The sequence below is a fragment of the Artibeus jamaicensis genome, unplaced genomic scaffold (genome assembly GCF_021234435.1).
Source record: "Artibeus jamaicensis isolate MK-2021 breed Jamaican fruit bat unplaced genomic scaffold, CSHL_Jam_final scaffold_916, whole genome shotgun sequence".
NCBI lineage: Eukaryota > Metazoa > Chordata > Mammalia > Chiroptera > Phyllostomidae > Artibeus > Artibeus jamaicensis.
In genome coordinates this window covers 51,956,015-51,972,721 of record NW_026522059.1, presented here as the reverse complement: position 1 = coordinate 51,972,721, position 16,707 = coordinate 51,956,015, and the positions used below count along the sequence as shown (strand labels likewise).

General features: G+C 37.5%; 1 protein-coding gene across 1 annotated transcript in view; it reads left to right on the top strand.

Annotated features, from left to right (window-relative positions):
• The window catches only part of LOC119039362 (suppression of tumorigenicity 18 protein), a 127,435-nt gene that overhangs the window by 62,664 nt on the left and 48,064 nt on the right, over positions 1 to 16,707 (top strand). The window contains exons 5-9 of the mRNA XM_037132081.2: positions 45 to 244; positions 6,935 to 7,726; positions 12,255 to 12,389; positions 14,013 to 14,103; positions 15,182 to 15,286. Coding sequence (XP_036987976.2) covers positions 45 to 244; positions 6,935 to 7,726; positions 12,255 to 12,389; positions 14,013 to 14,103; positions 15,182 to 15,286 — 1,323 coding nt within the window. The remainder of the gene's footprint in view (positions 1 to 44; positions 245 to 6,934; positions 7,727 to 12,254; positions 12,390 to 14,012; positions 14,104 to 15,181; positions 15,287 to 16,707) is intronic.

The window sequence follows — 16,707 nt, the reverse complement described above, 5'->3', positions numbered from 1 at the left end:
ATAAACTATATTACCATGTTCTTAATTTGCCTCCATGACTACAGTGCTGCATACGATTGTTCCATGGCGAAGAAGAGGAGAGCTGAAGAGCAAGCCTTGGGTGTTCCTGTCAACAAGAGAAAATCCTTGCTGATGAAGCCCCGACACTACAGCCCAAACATGAATGGCAAGGAAGAGCGTGACTCCAGGACTGAGGCAGAGGAGGAGGATGGCCTGCTGGACACAGACGCTCACCCTAGCACAGGTAGCAAGGAGCAGCCCAAACCTATGTGGAACACACAGCTTGTATGTTATAATTTAGGAACAAAATTAAACATTCATTTCACTCACAATCCATTCTTTGAGGGCTCATTTCTTTGATTCTTACTCGAGGATATATTTATTGATTTTAGAGAGAGAGGAAGCATGAGAGAGAGAGACAGAGAAATATCTTTCGCTTGTCTCCCAGACACACCCCAATTGGGGATGGAAACTGTAACCTAGGTAGTGCCCTGACAGGGAATTGAACCTGACACCATGTGATGTATGAGAAGATGCTGCAACGAACTGAGCTACTTGGTCAGGGCTACTGGGGGCTGATTCTAATCTGGAACTATGGAACGTCGAAAGATAAGCACCGGAGAGTCCTCTCCCTGAGTTCATTTTCAAACTGCAGGGTTAGACTCTGCCTCCTTTTGAAGAATGTAAAAGATACTAAGCCTTAAAGCTGAAGAATACCTTGACTCCTAAATAGGGTAGATTTCTAATGCTTAAAGAACCTTTCAAAATAAAAGGACAAATTTAACCTTTAAGATTTTTAAGGTATGGCATACATAAATAAAACACGTTTTTATTTCATAAACATATATCAAATTATTTAGTTATATTTGGTGATAACAACATGGACTCATGCAGGTTAGCCATGATCTTAATATTTTCAACATTTTAAAAAGAAATATTTATAACAGTGGACTGAAGAAAGGACCTAAATTCGTCAGTCTAGCATCTCCTTCCGTAAGAAAATTATATATTATAGAAAAGGTATCACTATGCCCATTATTTTCAAATAGATCATTTTAATTTACCTATAAGCACACGTTGTTTCATGAATTCAATTCTGCAGTCACTCATTAAATGCTGTTTGCATTCTAAGTGATCTGTAGTTACACCTTCAGAATTTTCAGGTGTTACTCCCCAGATCAGTTACTCCCAATTGTCCCTGACAGTCACAGTGCTTCTAGGAGTCAGAATACCACCAACCGCTTAATGTGTGAGGCTTAAATTGAAGGACATGCAAAATATCTAAAAAAAATTCATGAAAAAGAAAATACAAACTTAGATTTTGACATTAGAAAGTGAAATCAGGTGTATGGATATGCTATTAAAATAAACTTTTTTTTCAAAATGCAGCATTATATGAATCAAAAGGTACAACATAATTTGTTTTTTGAAAAGAAATATACAGACCAAAAGTAATGGGTTTTAGATTGTAAATATCTATTATATTTGGAGTTATAGTAATAGATACTAACAGAAAAGGTATAAAAGCGTATTGCCTAAGTGAGCACAAATCTCAGATGAGAACCAACAGATCTCCAGTAATCTTGGTTTGCAAGTAGTTTGAGATTCTGTAGTTAACACTAAGTTGTGTTCTGATTTGTCAATGTTTAAGTAAATTTTCTGACTTTTCTATGTTTAACATATGGCTTAGAGCCGGTTGGCTCATCTGTAAATTATAATCATCCATGGCTTTTTTTGTTTCCTTGAGGTGGTTAGAATTTTGTTGATTCATCAAAATTGCAGATTGAATCTAGAAAGTCTTTGAATCAGTGTGGTTAGACTTCTAGCGGCGGAGACCATCATTTTTGAATTTTTAATATATTCTAGGCACATAAATTATATCATTTAATCTACCCAACAATGACATGATATATGCATGATTATGGACACAGTTTTACAGATATTATCATTAAGGACCAAAGAGATTTAATGTTTAAAGTAATGCAGCTTAAAAATATTAAAAAGAACACAATTACAAAACAGTTGAAAGACAAGCAAAATAATTATTTCTCAGCTAACCATGCTTCATAATCTAATTCTCTCAAAGCTATGACTACCTTTAGAAATCAGACTGGGCAAAGTTCTCCAAAATTAAATGGACATTCCCAGAAATGGCAGGTCATAGGTGTGTCTATCTCTGGTCAAAAGAACAAAACTCTAAGTTATCTTGAATCCTTTGAGGAAGTTACCCCTCACCGTCCAGAAGGAAAGAGAGCTAAGGCAGTGCCCAAAACCAGTGTAAGGGCTTTTCATCTCTCATCTCACTGACTCTTGGTACCCCAAGTTCTTTACCTGGCCAGGTATGTGTTCAATTGCATTGTCATTAGGTACTTCAGATGATGAAGAGAGTGTATAAAGCTCGTGAAAGCTCAGATCATTAGCTTGTACCCATTTAATGGCAAAACTATACCCCATTCCCTCAACTGGCTATTTTTCAAAGAGCTGCAGGTGGATATTGAGGGCCATGGACAAAGCTGTGCAGATACACCTTTTTCACTGAAGCAAAGAGAAAACTACCAGTTGGTGGGACAAGCATGCACTTTCTCAATGGAGACAAGGAAAGAAGGGTCAGCTTGGAGTGAGATTAACCCACTGTAGAACCCCCACTTATGATTCCAGGAAATCTGTCACAGTTACAGGAGTGCAAGGGGCTAAGATAATACTTTTATTATATATTATCTCTCAACAAATAGCAAATAAGAGAAAAGCCACTCCAATTTCAGAATGTTACAAAACAAAATTTATTTTTCTGAGACTTCTTTCCAGCAACATTTATATATTAAAGAAGCCTAGAAAACTAATTTACCTATGAAAGTAACTTAGTTATAGAAACAGAACAAAAATATAATTATAGTAAAATCCAGTTACACTTAAAGAGTCTAACACAAATGTGTTGTGGTTTTCAGAGGATTTCCTTTGTTTAGGTGTTTTGATGCAAAAGAGCTGACATATTTGTAAAAATCCATTAGCATAGACCTTCTAGGATTACCAGTACCTCAGGGTAGAGACTTTGGTTTAAAATAAACAAATGTGAACTTTTACACCTCAGGCAAAATTGTTTATTATTTTTTTCACTCTACAAGGAAGTGTCCCAGCTCCAGCCCCTTCAACCTTCACCACATTGTGAAATGTACTCAAGACCCAGAAAGGGCTGTCCTTGGTAACTGTCCAGCTCTCTGACTGCTCCCAAAAGAGCAATTTAGGAATTTCCTGACCTATATTGTTGTGGTATTATGAGAGTAGAGGTGGAATTATTTGCTAGTTTTTGTTTTATTGTTATATTTGTTTTCATATTTTTATTTATAATTTTGGAGTCTTTGTTTTTTTCACTGTGAATTACCTAATAACCCCTTTATAAATTATATACTAACATCCTCTCTATAATTAATTCTTGAAAATATTTAAACCTGAGAAAATAATAGGCTACTAGTATTCTGAACAGTTTCTCCTCAGGATTTCTGTATGTTGTAAATGTCAACCATGACAATGACATTGTCAATGTCAATGACATTACCAAGCTGTGGAGTCTGGGGGTTGCTTGTTACAGAGGGACGAGCATGGAGCTAGGAGGTCATGGCCATGGTCCTAGATCTCAGGCTCCTACTGGCTATCTCTGTGATTGAATACACCTTAGTTCTTTAAAACCATAGTTTTCCTTCTGTAAAGTGGACTAGAAGGTACCTTTCTTGTAGTTATCATGAAGATGAAACAAAATAAAGAATTGAACACCATGCCAAAAACATATCAGTTTATTGTCCTAGGATCATCTGATCATTGGATAATTGAATCCAATCATGGATCATCCTCATTTTAAAGATAAGGAAAGATAAGAACCCAGGACTCACAAGACATGGTCCTGATAAGGTCACTCAGGCAGCTGGAGGGGAGCTGGCCATAGATCCCAAGTCTCTGGACCTCATACTCATAAAGGTTTCCCCCCACATTGTGCAGTTTATCAGGGCAGTTGGTGAACTTTGCCATAGCATGTGTGGTGTGGTGTTAACCAGGCTGAATTTTCTTTACACTGCATATTGTACCCTTTCACAGGGCTTAGTTTCACTACTTAATTCTACATAAAAAACAAGCCCCACCTCATTTATGTGGTGAGCCCTGCATATTCTCTGCCTTTATTATCATCTAAAATAGTATTTAGTGAAGGAGGAAGAGAGGCATCATTTACTGAGTACCTGTTGGGTGTCACCTGCTTTCTACATGCTCCAGTGTGACATCTACAGTGTGACATCTACAGCATGCCTCACTGTATGAGCAAAGATGCCAACATCAGACATGTTAAGGGCCCTGTGTAGTTTTAACAGAGACAAGTGCCAGGTGCAGAATCAAACCTTGGTGGTTCTGACGTTAAAGGCAGGTGTCTTTTAGTGATTTCAGTGGCAAAATCACAACAGGCACTAGTTTCTGTTTTCACCAGGGAAAATAGAACCACACCAGCAGGAAAAAAGTAGGCAGCCCATTACCAAGCTAGAAGAAACAAGTGTCTCGTCACAGATCTGTCAAGTTAGAAAGCTTACTCAACTTTTTTTTTCCATATAATTACAGTGAAAGCTGGAGGGGTATGTAGAAAGTTGGTTTGCAGACCATCCCTGGAAACTATCCCTTGCAATGCATGTAGGCACGGCTATCGGCAGGACTCCTCTTTTTCTGAAGAATAATTAATAAATATTTTCTTTTAGCATATAACAAACAGTTGAACCAAGCAATTATGTAAACTGGAAATGACCCAAAATGCTAGCAGTTGGCAGCAACACAGTGAAGTGCATTGTCGTGCACATGTGCATTTTTGTCACTTCTGCCTCTCTGGTGATCTGCACTTAATAGGAATATTTTAAACTATGTAGCTAAGCAACAGAGGTAATTGTTGCTTTCTAGAGCTTTTGTTAGCACTCTACCACAGCCCAAATATGCATAATTAGGTATAATGTCTATAAATCATTATTGTACACATGTGGGTAGTTAAGTGGAGTGAGAGAATAGTTCAATGAATTGAGCATATTCACTGAAAATGCTTTTTATTTGTTTTCTGTAGTTCATAATACTTTAAAATTATCATAACCCTTTACACTTTCTCTTAATCACCAACCGTGATATTGAGAAAAACTTCATTTGCATTTTAGACTATGTTTAATATATTATTTAAACCTGGAGTCCCTCTGATATGAATTCAGAAGAGGATAGACCATCCTGTCAAATATTACATGCTTGTTTATACAGCCTCTTTTCTAGGAAGTAAAATGTTAAATTTTTCAGTTTATGTTGAATAGATCCCAACAAAAGACTGCACCCTATAATCAGCATTATTTAAAGGGGCTAGTGTTGTGACTAAATTCTTCCCTTCATCCAAAAATGCTTTTAGTTACTATGGCAATATTTACTTGATCCTGGCAGTCCAGTGTTGATTTAGGGAGATAATTACCAGAAAGGAAGATGATGGAGATGTATTTTTGAGTGTCCTTGTCAGAGACAATGTTTATTAAAAAAATTAAATGAGACAAAAAAGGCTCATTGTCTTCTGCACAGACACCCTCGCCCACAGCCCTCACAGTGGATGGCTCTGCTTTCCCTCCAAAGATGTTTATTAGCACAGAATGCACTTCTCTTGGTGTCTGTAGCAATCTTCAAGGTGGCTTATTATTTTGTGTTGCCCCTCCCCCACCCTGCCTTTTGAGACACAGAAATGGGCCTCTTCCTTCTTCTTTTTTTGTTATAGTGTTCATTAAGAGCAACATTGCTGGGTTGTCTGGTGCATTTCACAGCCTAATGTGTGCTGGGTGCCCTTCTCCTCAGAGTATACCTCATGCTGGGCAAGGATTAGGTCACCAAAGAAGCTGTGCCATTAATTGGTGTGTTTGCACTGGGATGCACACACACACACACACAGGTTTTATCACCCAAATTATGCCATGGCCGAGATGAAAGTGGGTGACACTAACACCTGTGCTGGATGGAACAGCAGAGGTCCAGGAGACTGCCCTAGACAGCCTAGCACTTGGGAGCCTCTTTCTTGATCATGCGGCTCCTTCACTCTCAAAACTCCAGCTGGCTCTGTACTGAGAATAGCTAGTTAACATTCAACATCCTCTGACCATCCCCCATCTCTTGTCTCATTTGCTCTTTATACACATGCACAAAGTACCAGACCAGAAAATGTGTTACTATTTAAGATATTATTCGATCATGCTAATTTTCCCATTCACTTGTATTTCCCTCAGCATGGAATTTTTGCATATGATGATTAGGAAAGTAGCCAAGAAGTCCTGGAAGTCTTCAGAACTTTTTTGGTTTTCATCATGTACATGTATTTTGTATTTTAACTAAAATTCCATAAAATCTGAAAATAGATTGGAAAAACTACAAAGGTAGAAAGCATAAACCAAGTAAACTTTGAAAATATATTGCCATGCTAACAGAGAAAGCTGATGACTGTTTCCTTCATAATGTATATTATTGTACATATTTGATTTCCTTCTAGGTGACTAAGCATGAAAATATAAGAGGTACAGTAACAGTGATTTCACATTCAACATTCTGTTACTGTTACATATCTATTTCAGCACACTAGAACCATTGGCTCTTAACATACTGAGAATTCTAATAGCTCATTTCTTTAAAGGTAATTCTGAGAATATGAAGGTCTAAGCTTTGTTTTGTTTTGTTTGTTTTAAGAAGTTGTACATTTTCCCCCTAATGTTTTAAAAATTGATAGAGCCTTCATATTTACACATTGCATATATTACATATACATATGCATGTTTATGTATATTTCCTTAAAATATTTTAAAAAATATTTCTTAATTTAAAATTATTAAATAAATTTAAATAATCTTGTTTAACTATGTTTTGTTCTTGTTTTTTAAATATTGGTTTTCTTTTTCCATAGAAGAAATCATGATAAAACCTACAGATGAGAGTTTTCATTGTACTGCACAAGAAAAGTCCAATGGGAAGGAAGACAGATATGGCTGTTACCGAGAGCTCATGGTCAAATCTTTAATGCACTTGGGGAAATTTGAAAAAAATGCATCTATTCAGACTGTAAATGAAAACTTAAATGACAGCGGCATCCAGTCTCTAAAAGCAGAGAGTGATGAAGTAGATGAGTGCTTTATGATTCATTCTGATGATGGAAAAGACAAAATGAACGACTCCCAGCTGAGATTCTGCTCCTCCGATGACAATGAAAGTAACTCTGAAAGTGCAGAGAATGGCTGGGACAGTGGCTCCAACTTCTCAGAAGAAACCAAACCACGTAGAGTCCCAAAGTATATTTTAGTGGATAATAGGAAAGACATATTGGAAGTTACTGAAATAAAAACTGAAGGTGACAAATTTCTCTCTTGTGAAAATAGATGTGATTCTGAAACTGAAAGGAGAGACCCACAGGATGCTCACATGGAACCATTGGATGGCAAAGTCCAGGCCTCATTCTCCGGGGCTGAGGAAGATGATAACCAATGCCTGGCAGCAATGACAGAAGAGTCTGTTGACCTGGAGAAAGCGAAGGGGAACTTAAGTTTGCTGGAGCAGGCAATTGCTCTGCAGGCTGAGCGTGGCTGTGTTTTCCATAACACCTACAAAGAGTTGGACAGGCTTCTACTGGAGCACCTAGCAGGGGAAAAGAAACAAACCAAAGTTATTGACATGGGTGGAAGACAAATCTTTACCAATAAACGTAAGACATGATTTTTTGCATTTATTTTAGAAATAAAATTTCTCTAGGATGGGGAAAAAAATTAGTAGTACTTGATTACTTCTTCCTGGTAGCTTTTTTCGACAGCTTAACACAATTTAAAACCTAATTTGTATTATAAAATGAGCAATTTCACTTTGTTTTTCTACCCTCTAAATTGTTTTCAGAACAAGTTTGGTCAGTTTCACAGTGTTTTCACACATGATAAAAGAATCATTGCCTCTATTTCTATAAATTTGACTGCTGTTTAAAAGTATATAGTACTTTTTAAAAAGTACTTTATTGGATAGTAGAAGTATGTTAGTATTTATTGGATTTTAAATCATCGTATTAGTCAAATCAATTCCAGGAATTTATTTTTAATTTCCCACCTTCTGTCTGAGATTATCTGACTGTTTTTAAGCTTCAAAATAATGTCCAACTACTTGCAAGTCAGGCAGGATGATCTGTCTGATCCTTCTCAGGATAAAAGTGGCTGTTAATCCTTTCATAAGTCTATGCTTTTTGCAAGCTTTCTATCTTAGGGTCCATAAATATCTGGGCCAAGCTTGAATAAGACAGTAAATATGCTTAAAATTGTTCCTCAAACTTTAGGAAAATTGTGTCCTCTCCTCCCTAAAGATAAACCCTTTCCTCACCCCAGCCCCAGTCTTGCACTAGGTGGGCCCAATGATGATTCTTACAGTTAGGTGGAGTTTCACAAATGGTGGTACTTAAGTGCCTAGGAGGCTTGTTTAAGATGAATACTTTCAGGATCCCATCAGACTCACTGCTTCAGAACTTGACTTTTTTAAAGCAAGTGTGTCAGAAGACACTTGGAAACCCTAAAGTCTGATAACCACAGAATTACGGAAGATCAGGCTTGTGGCCACAAAGTTGTGCTTATGAGAGATGTTCTGGTTGCTGATATTTATGCAGAAATGAGTGATATATTTTGTCATTTTCAGTTTATTTTAGTACTCACCTGAAATCTTGTCTGATATGGTCTTGCAGCTCAGAGCTGGGGAAACAAAAAAGAATAAAATAATGTCATGTAGTAAGTAACAAGATAATGCCAAGCAACATACAGCCAGGGTTGGGATGGGGACAGAATATTTATGAGTAGTGTATGATTTGGCACAGGATGCTTACTTAGCTCTGTGCACTCCACTAATATGCAACTGTTGACGTACCTGCATGTTTTCTTTTTAAATGAACTCACAATAAGAAAAAATGAAATTTACTTCAAATTCCCCCAATTCATAATATCTAATATACTATATTTCATTCAACTTAAGATAGAGTTTCCCAGTTCAGTATCTCTGAGATCAAAAGGATGTGCCGTAATTTAATTTAATTGTTTTTTCTTTTTTACTAGTACACTAAATGATATTGCATCTTACAATTAATGAAATCTTCCAGCCAACGAAATCCATTATTTGGAGGAATTCTGACTATTTGTGTTATAGCTTAAAATATTTGATGATCCTTTGGTCAATTTTGTAAAACTTTTGAAGCATTTTCTATTTTGAAAATTAATAAGTCTATAGAATCTGTGCTTGTAGACATGGGTCATGTTGGATATTTACTGAATTACTCATAGGGCTGCATGAGTCAATAGTGTATCTTATGATATGCAGCATGGTCCTGCCTTGGTATGTTAAAAGCCTATGCTAGGAGATCCAGAACAGATTAGTATAAAATAGAGGGGAAAAAGCAAAACTCAGGAAACTATAGGCATAGCTTAGAGAATGCTTACAGAGTCCAAGTTGAATATTCACTTTCCTGTTCCTTTTTCCAGATTTGGGAGGCAATAGGGTAAGGGACACTTTTTTTCTGTCATGCATTTCATGCTTCTAAGTCAACACTTTTTCCAAATGATAGTCATGCTCTTCCAAATACCATCCTAGTTTTATGTATGTGTTGGGCATGTGACTACTGTTAATAAGAGAACAGGAAGATTTTAAAATAGCATTTTATCCAGTTGAGTCAGCAATTCTAAAATTAAAAAAAAAGTTTGGCTATCCTGTTGCTACTAAGCATCTAGTGAGCCTTTAGGCCACAATATAAGTAGAGTCATCATGTAATTTATTACAGCACAGGGCACTAGGATGAAGGGGAGTGATTTGAACAACAACACATGTATATCAGGTATGAATAGGACAGTCCCAGACAAACCAGTGTATCAGGTCACCAGGGTATAAGGTCATTATGCAGCATTTCACAAAGAAAATCAAAGAAGAGGAGCCAGGGGGTCTGAGAGTCACTGGAGCTCTGGCTTCTTATCCTGCGAACAGGTTCTACCCTATAGAGCATTTCATCAGCATCATTGTTTCACCCACAGAGAAGAGGCTGGCAAAGGTGCCTGATGGGCTGTCAGTGGACCACACCTGGTCAGGTGCCAGCCCTGCCTTATCTCCCACACCCTCTCTGGCTTCCTGTAGACAAATAGCGTGGCAAGGAGAAGAAACACTTGACGCCAAACCTTTCAGTGTGGTTTAGAAATGTGTCCTCACCTGGATGAGATCCAGGAGAGGAAAGGCACCAAAATACACATTGCTTCTCCTTTTTTCTAATTCACTCTCACATTGTGTCAAGCCTCCTAATTTCACTAGCATCAAACTTCCAGGAATTTGACTAACAGTTCACAGACTGTACGTGCCCAAATCAATTTGAACTTGGACAACATTTTTGAGTTAAATAAAATCTATATCCTTAAAAATCATAGAATATATGTCAAAGCTCTTAATATGCCCTTTTATCTCTTACAGAACACAGAGTATATTCTCTTTATCGTTGCATTTAAATCCTGTTTCTCATGAAACAAAAATGCCTGCTACTCAAGGCATTCCTGCCTAGTGGCTGTTCATTTCTCACTTAAAATTTAGAGCTTTCTTTCTGCTCCTCCCTCCTGCTCCCCACCCTCCCTGCATGGCAGCTTGAAGGATCCTTGGCTCCTCCTCTTTGCTGAAACCAGGACCCCAAATAATTACAGTACATTCAACCTGTTGTGCCCGTCTTCCCAGGACCATTTATAATCCAACCACTGGAGTGGCACCTCTCACAGAGCTGCGTCTGTGCACCACCATCTCCCCGCTGAGGCCAGCTGCACACCACCCTGCTCCTGGGGCCAGGTGTGGAGAGGAACACGTGTGCAATTCCCATTCCCAAGGCAGACCTCTGCCCCCGGCCCCATCACCGGCAGCTTTCTAGTGAGAATTATACATTATGTTTGTGCTTAGCACCAAGTGTGTTCATTCCTGTTGATGCTTCATGTTCTAAGCAGCCTACAGCTGCCACCAGCCCCCTCGGGTCCTTTTTCTTGAGGCCCCTTTAGGTTCTACTTCCAGTTCCTAGAAATGCCTGAAGGCTGAGTGACAGCCACATCCCTGTGACTGGCGTATCATTCCATGCACCAGTGAGGGGGTAATTTGGGCTATAGCAATGTATTTAAGTTCATCTACCATCTCAGTCATGAACATGAAAATTCTAAAGAAGCCCTCTGTTAGCTCTAACCCTGTGACTATTTGTGTTCTTGTTTCTTTTATACATTTAGATAACCCTTTAACCTTTGGCGATGTGTGTGCCAGGAGGTTGAAACCCCGAGTTGTCTTCAGCCTTCCCCCTTTAGGCTGTGGTCCATGGAAGACTGACAAAATAACTTACACAGTGTCCCTGTTCCTTGCCTGGCTGCCTCTGGGGTCCCCACCCCCACCTCACATTCCTGGCAGCGCTCTCAGACCACTCAAGGCAGCCTCCGCTTTTTGTACTTCCATTCTTTCCAAGTCTCCCACAAGAATGTTTCTTTGTCAAACCTTCTTCCTGTTGCCTTCATTTTTAGTTTGCATTCAGAGTAAAATCTGCAGCTCCTTTTCTGTAGCCCCTGCATATTGATCCAAAATGACAAACCATCGGTGTTTTGGAACCTTGGGACTCAGCAGCCTGCCAGTTGGTTGGCGACATACGAGATGATATTCTGATTCCCTGTCCTAACTCTTGTGGAAGCAGTTTCCACACACACACCCAGGAGCAGCCGCTGGGACCCGAAGCCTGCGGCCACCTGCTTTGTGAGTGACAAGGCCAGCGATATCTTTCTCAGATATGATGGCTTTTTTGTTTTATAATTTTGAACCTGACCTTTTCCAGCCTCCTTCAATAGGAGACAGTTTTTGGTTTAAACAATTTCTTTATTCTCACTTTTTTTTTCTTTTCAGGAGCTTGTGTATCCTATGCAATTGCTTTTTCATAATGAGGCTCTAACTACAAGTCTGTGACACGACAACTTGAAACCATCTCTGTATTTTAAAACTCCTTTGCCCTGTATCAGCCTTGGCTTAGGAAACCAAGAAAATTGAAAACACTTTTTATGTTTCCACAGGTCTTAGTTATAGGTCTTTATTCAAGGTAATGTGAAAAGAATGTTTATGATAAAACTGAATAAAGTGAGAATGTCACCCTCCAAGGCCACTCTATTGAAAGGGAAGGGAAAGAAGAATAACCAAATTAATCTCTCAATTTTATTTCTCTGTAGATTCACCAAGGCCTGAAAAGAGGGAGACCAAGTGCCCCATCCCTGGGTGTGATGGCACGGGACATGTGACAGGACTCTACCCCCACCACCGCAGCCTTTCGGGGTGCCCTCACAAAGTGCGGGTCCCCTTGGAAAGTGAGTAGCCCTAAAGGAAGTAGGTGCCTTGTTATAAATTCTACCATATCTCAATGTTATCTTCTTTCTCCTCTAATTTGGAACTAATAATGGAAGCATAAAGTTTTCTTTAATTTTATCAAGATAATTTTCATCTAGCCTGGTGTTTAAAATATATATTAGTGTGCTAAAAGAAAATGTAGGTAGAGTCAGGCCCATAGATAAGGAGATGACTCACATTGAGAAGATAATTTGCTACTCATAGTTCCCAAGAGAATGGGGCAGGCCTCACCAGGCAGGGCCACTTTGGGAAGTACCAGAACCAGTCAGCGGATGGGGGGAATTGTGGGCAAGAGCCTTTATTGTGCTTGTCATGGGAAGAATAAGAGTAAACAGACTTAAGATTGGCTAGTGTGAATTCTTTCAGTGGGCTCTGAGGTTTAGGGTCTGTCTGCTGTTGTCTCATACCTGGCCATGGAAGATTAAGGTGGGTTGAGATTATCCTGAAGTACCAGAACCTAATGAAAGAGGCATTTGGGTATGGGCTCACAGTTGGGTGGTTTGCATCTGAAAAGTGTTTACTGTCTTTAGGAATTAGGTAGCCCTGGGAGGGGCAGTCTCTCCAGGGTTAGCCCGGCCCTGGATGTCAAAGTATCACAATACAGAAAATAAAAGTCATGGTTAGTACACTGTGTGATTGCACAGTCCTTTCTTACTTGGAGGCATGGCTTCCTTAAGCCTACATGGAGTGTTAGCTTCAGTACATCATTTAAATATGGAAAGTGCATCACTTCACTGATGTCCTCCCTACCTGCCTCTGCACTTAGGGTCACGTGTTGTCTGTGATGTTGTCCCAGGACATCCTACAGCAGCTGAGGGCCCTGAACAAGAGCAAAACTGAGTTGATCTCCCCACCTACATGCCCACTGTGAGCTAGGAAACTGAAGGAAAAGAAAAAGACTGCCTCCTAAATTTTCAAGTATCTCTGTGTTATATCTTCTACTTTTTGAACCTCTTATTCAAACACTTCGTGGGTTGTACAAATCACAGTGATGGGGATGCCTCAACATGACCCTTCTCAAAATTTTTTTTTGCAAATCACTGTATCAAATCAGCTCAGCACTGTCTCACTGGATTAGCAATTTCTCAAACTGATCGCCTCAACCATACTCTTTCACCAATAATTAAATGACAGTAGCAATGAGGAGCAGGAAGTGATGGGCAAAGAATCAAAATAATATTTCTTAGAAAGTAAAGCAGACTGTATTCAGAAGTTCACACTGTGGGCAAAAGACAGAACTACTATTTGACAAATAATATTTTCCTTTCATTCTAAGGAAAAGCATACTCATATAATAAGATTATGGGCTTTTCAGTTTAAGTTAAATATAAGCAGAATCGTGTCATTTAAGTCATTATAACACCATAATGTAAAGTTTAGAAGACCCAAAACTTGGACAAATTTGCTGAATTTAATTTTTGAAATCCTTAAATGTTCACTTACTTCAACCCTAATAACTATAGGAAAGGAGCATGATAGATTCAGTAAATTTATTTGAATGCAAAATTGAGAAATCAAGTTGTTAGTGTGTTATGTATTTATGGTATACTGTCTTTTTCTTTTATGTGATATTTTGTGCTTAGTTCTTGCCATGCATGAAAATGTGCTCAAGTGTCCCACCCCAGGATGCACAGGAAGGGGGCACGTGAACAGCAACCGCAACACCCACAGGAGGTAATTGTCATGAGTTGTTAACCTTTTATATTACAAAAAGAAGTGAGAGAGTCACTTTCCAACAAGAGAATAAGAAACTCCCAATGTGTTATGCAAATCACTGCATCCATATCAAATCCCTTACCACTTGAATAAAAGGTATTCTCAATTTGTGCAAAGTAAACAAAAAAAATGACCTCACTATTTACTTTCTTTAAAAAGTTCATTTAGCAGTCAATTATGCTAACAAAAACATTAAATTTTGAAGACTAGGGTTATACATTCATTTAGTCCTACAAGTAAAATATGTTCTCTTTTGCTTTAGAACCTCACCATGGCTGTTTTGACATTGAAAATATTGCTTAGGACTTATCCTTAACCCCATTCTATAAGCATTAAAAAAGGCACCAAAAGGGTTTCAATATACTGCAGTTTTTACTATAAATCAGGTTGAAGCCAAACATTGTAACACTTCAGGGACATTCATCTCATTGAGATTCTACCTGACTTAAAACATATGTGTATTTATATACAGATGTATTGAGTTTGTGTAAATATTTTTGGCACAAATGCCAATGTTTTATGTATACTTTATATTAGGTGTAAATTATGTGGTTGGGACATACTATTTGATTCACAACCACATTGTCAGAAACACTCATATTCTATTCTTTGAATTTGATCTAAGACATCCCACAAAGTCCCTTACATTTTTCTAAAGATCTGAATAAACTTTCCTAACTCCATAAATCATGGAGTTATCATTGCAACACCTCTAGTTGGATACATTGCAATTGAAGCAAGCACATTTCACTTAAAATATTATGAAGTTTCAGAATAATTTAGTTATTTGTCTCTTATATAACATTTTGATTTTAAAAATGAGTTTTTTATCTACCACCTCTGAGATACAGTTGAGGGACAAATGTTGACACTATAGTTTGCAGAACCCTTTGGGATCTCTCAGTATGAGAATGGTGCTAAGTGAACTATTAATATGATTTAACATTTAGTGTATGCCAAGTATGCTGTGAGGTATATTGCCAGAGAAAACTGTATCATCTTTTTAACACAAATCCTTCTCTTTTTTTGAAAACAGTCTTTCAGGTTGTCCAATTGCTGCAGCTGAAAAATTAGCAATGTCCCAAGAAAAAAATCAGCTTGATTTTCCCCAAACTGGGCAGTGTCCTGACCAAGTTCACAGGTATGGCCCTCCTATGGTGTCCCTGATACTCTGCTCATGCCATGCTCCTGCACAATGGGTCTGTCACCTCTCATATGCTAGTTCACTGTAGCCTGAGCTTTATTCTCAGCTCCCAATGTCCATCTGAGAGGCTGGTCCAGTTGATCATACTGTCACTTAAATGAACTTCTAGACCCTCTGGAAGTTTCACTTGAAACTAATCTGTGTGCAAAGCTAACATAATGTGGAGAAATCTAAAAGAAATAAAGTATACAATAACACATATTAATAAAAATTCTGCATCACCAAATGCAACCTATTCCACTGGTCAGATATGCTCTTCCTTATGGTTGACTTGACCTTTCTGCACAGAGACTATGCTGTCATAAATCACTCATACCATTTAAAGTATGAGATGTTATATATTTATCCTTCTGTTCCACCTAACTTGATAATTATTAATGAAATACTCCTATTGGTCCTAAGTACTTCACAATCTCTGGTAGTTTAAAAGACCATACTTATACCTAATTAGTAAATTATATATGATGACACTTCATATGAAGTCATATATTTATTAATATAAAAATTGTATACATAAGAAAAGTAACTTCAAGATTAAAACAGATGATCAAATCTATTGTTGTTACCGACACACTGAAATGCAAGATAGGTAGTAGGAATCTTTTTGAGATTTGCCATCTCTTAATATTTGCTTCTATAAATTTAATCAAAAGAGTCAAATAGGTATTCAAATCACATGAGTGAAGAATATGTCGAGAACATGAATTTTACTGAATAACTAGCAATTTAAAATCTTATAATAAGATTCCTAGTTAGTTCTAATACTAACTAGTTTTTCCCTAAGTAGGTTATTTATCAAATCAGACATAGTATTACATTTTATTTTGCTCATTTCTTAAAAATAAATATTGTTCTAGACTAGAACATTTGTGCAAATAAGGGATACAAACCAAGTCACATAAATAATAACAAGATTAACTAATCTCTCAAACATTTTTATGTTTCAGCTAAATTTTTTTAGCAAATCAGAAAAATACCATCAAAACTTTTATATTCTAATGAGTCAGGCATGTTTTGGTAGAAAACTAAAGATTTTATTTTTATATATGTACACATATATATACATATACATACACAAAGATATACATACATACACATGTATATACTTATATACAGATACATTCTGAAAGGTTTATTTGTATATTCATTTATGTTCTTTTACCATTAACCCATAGCATAACATTTGTATTCTTGTCGGCTGCAATTGGTACCACACAAATGCGATGCCCTTGCTTACTCCAAATACCATAATTTAAAAATGTATATTTAATTCACATTTAGCTTAGTTTGGAATAATTTTGTTGAAAAAAAATTGATAGCTACAGTAACAGTGATTTAGTTTTATATTGAAATGATGG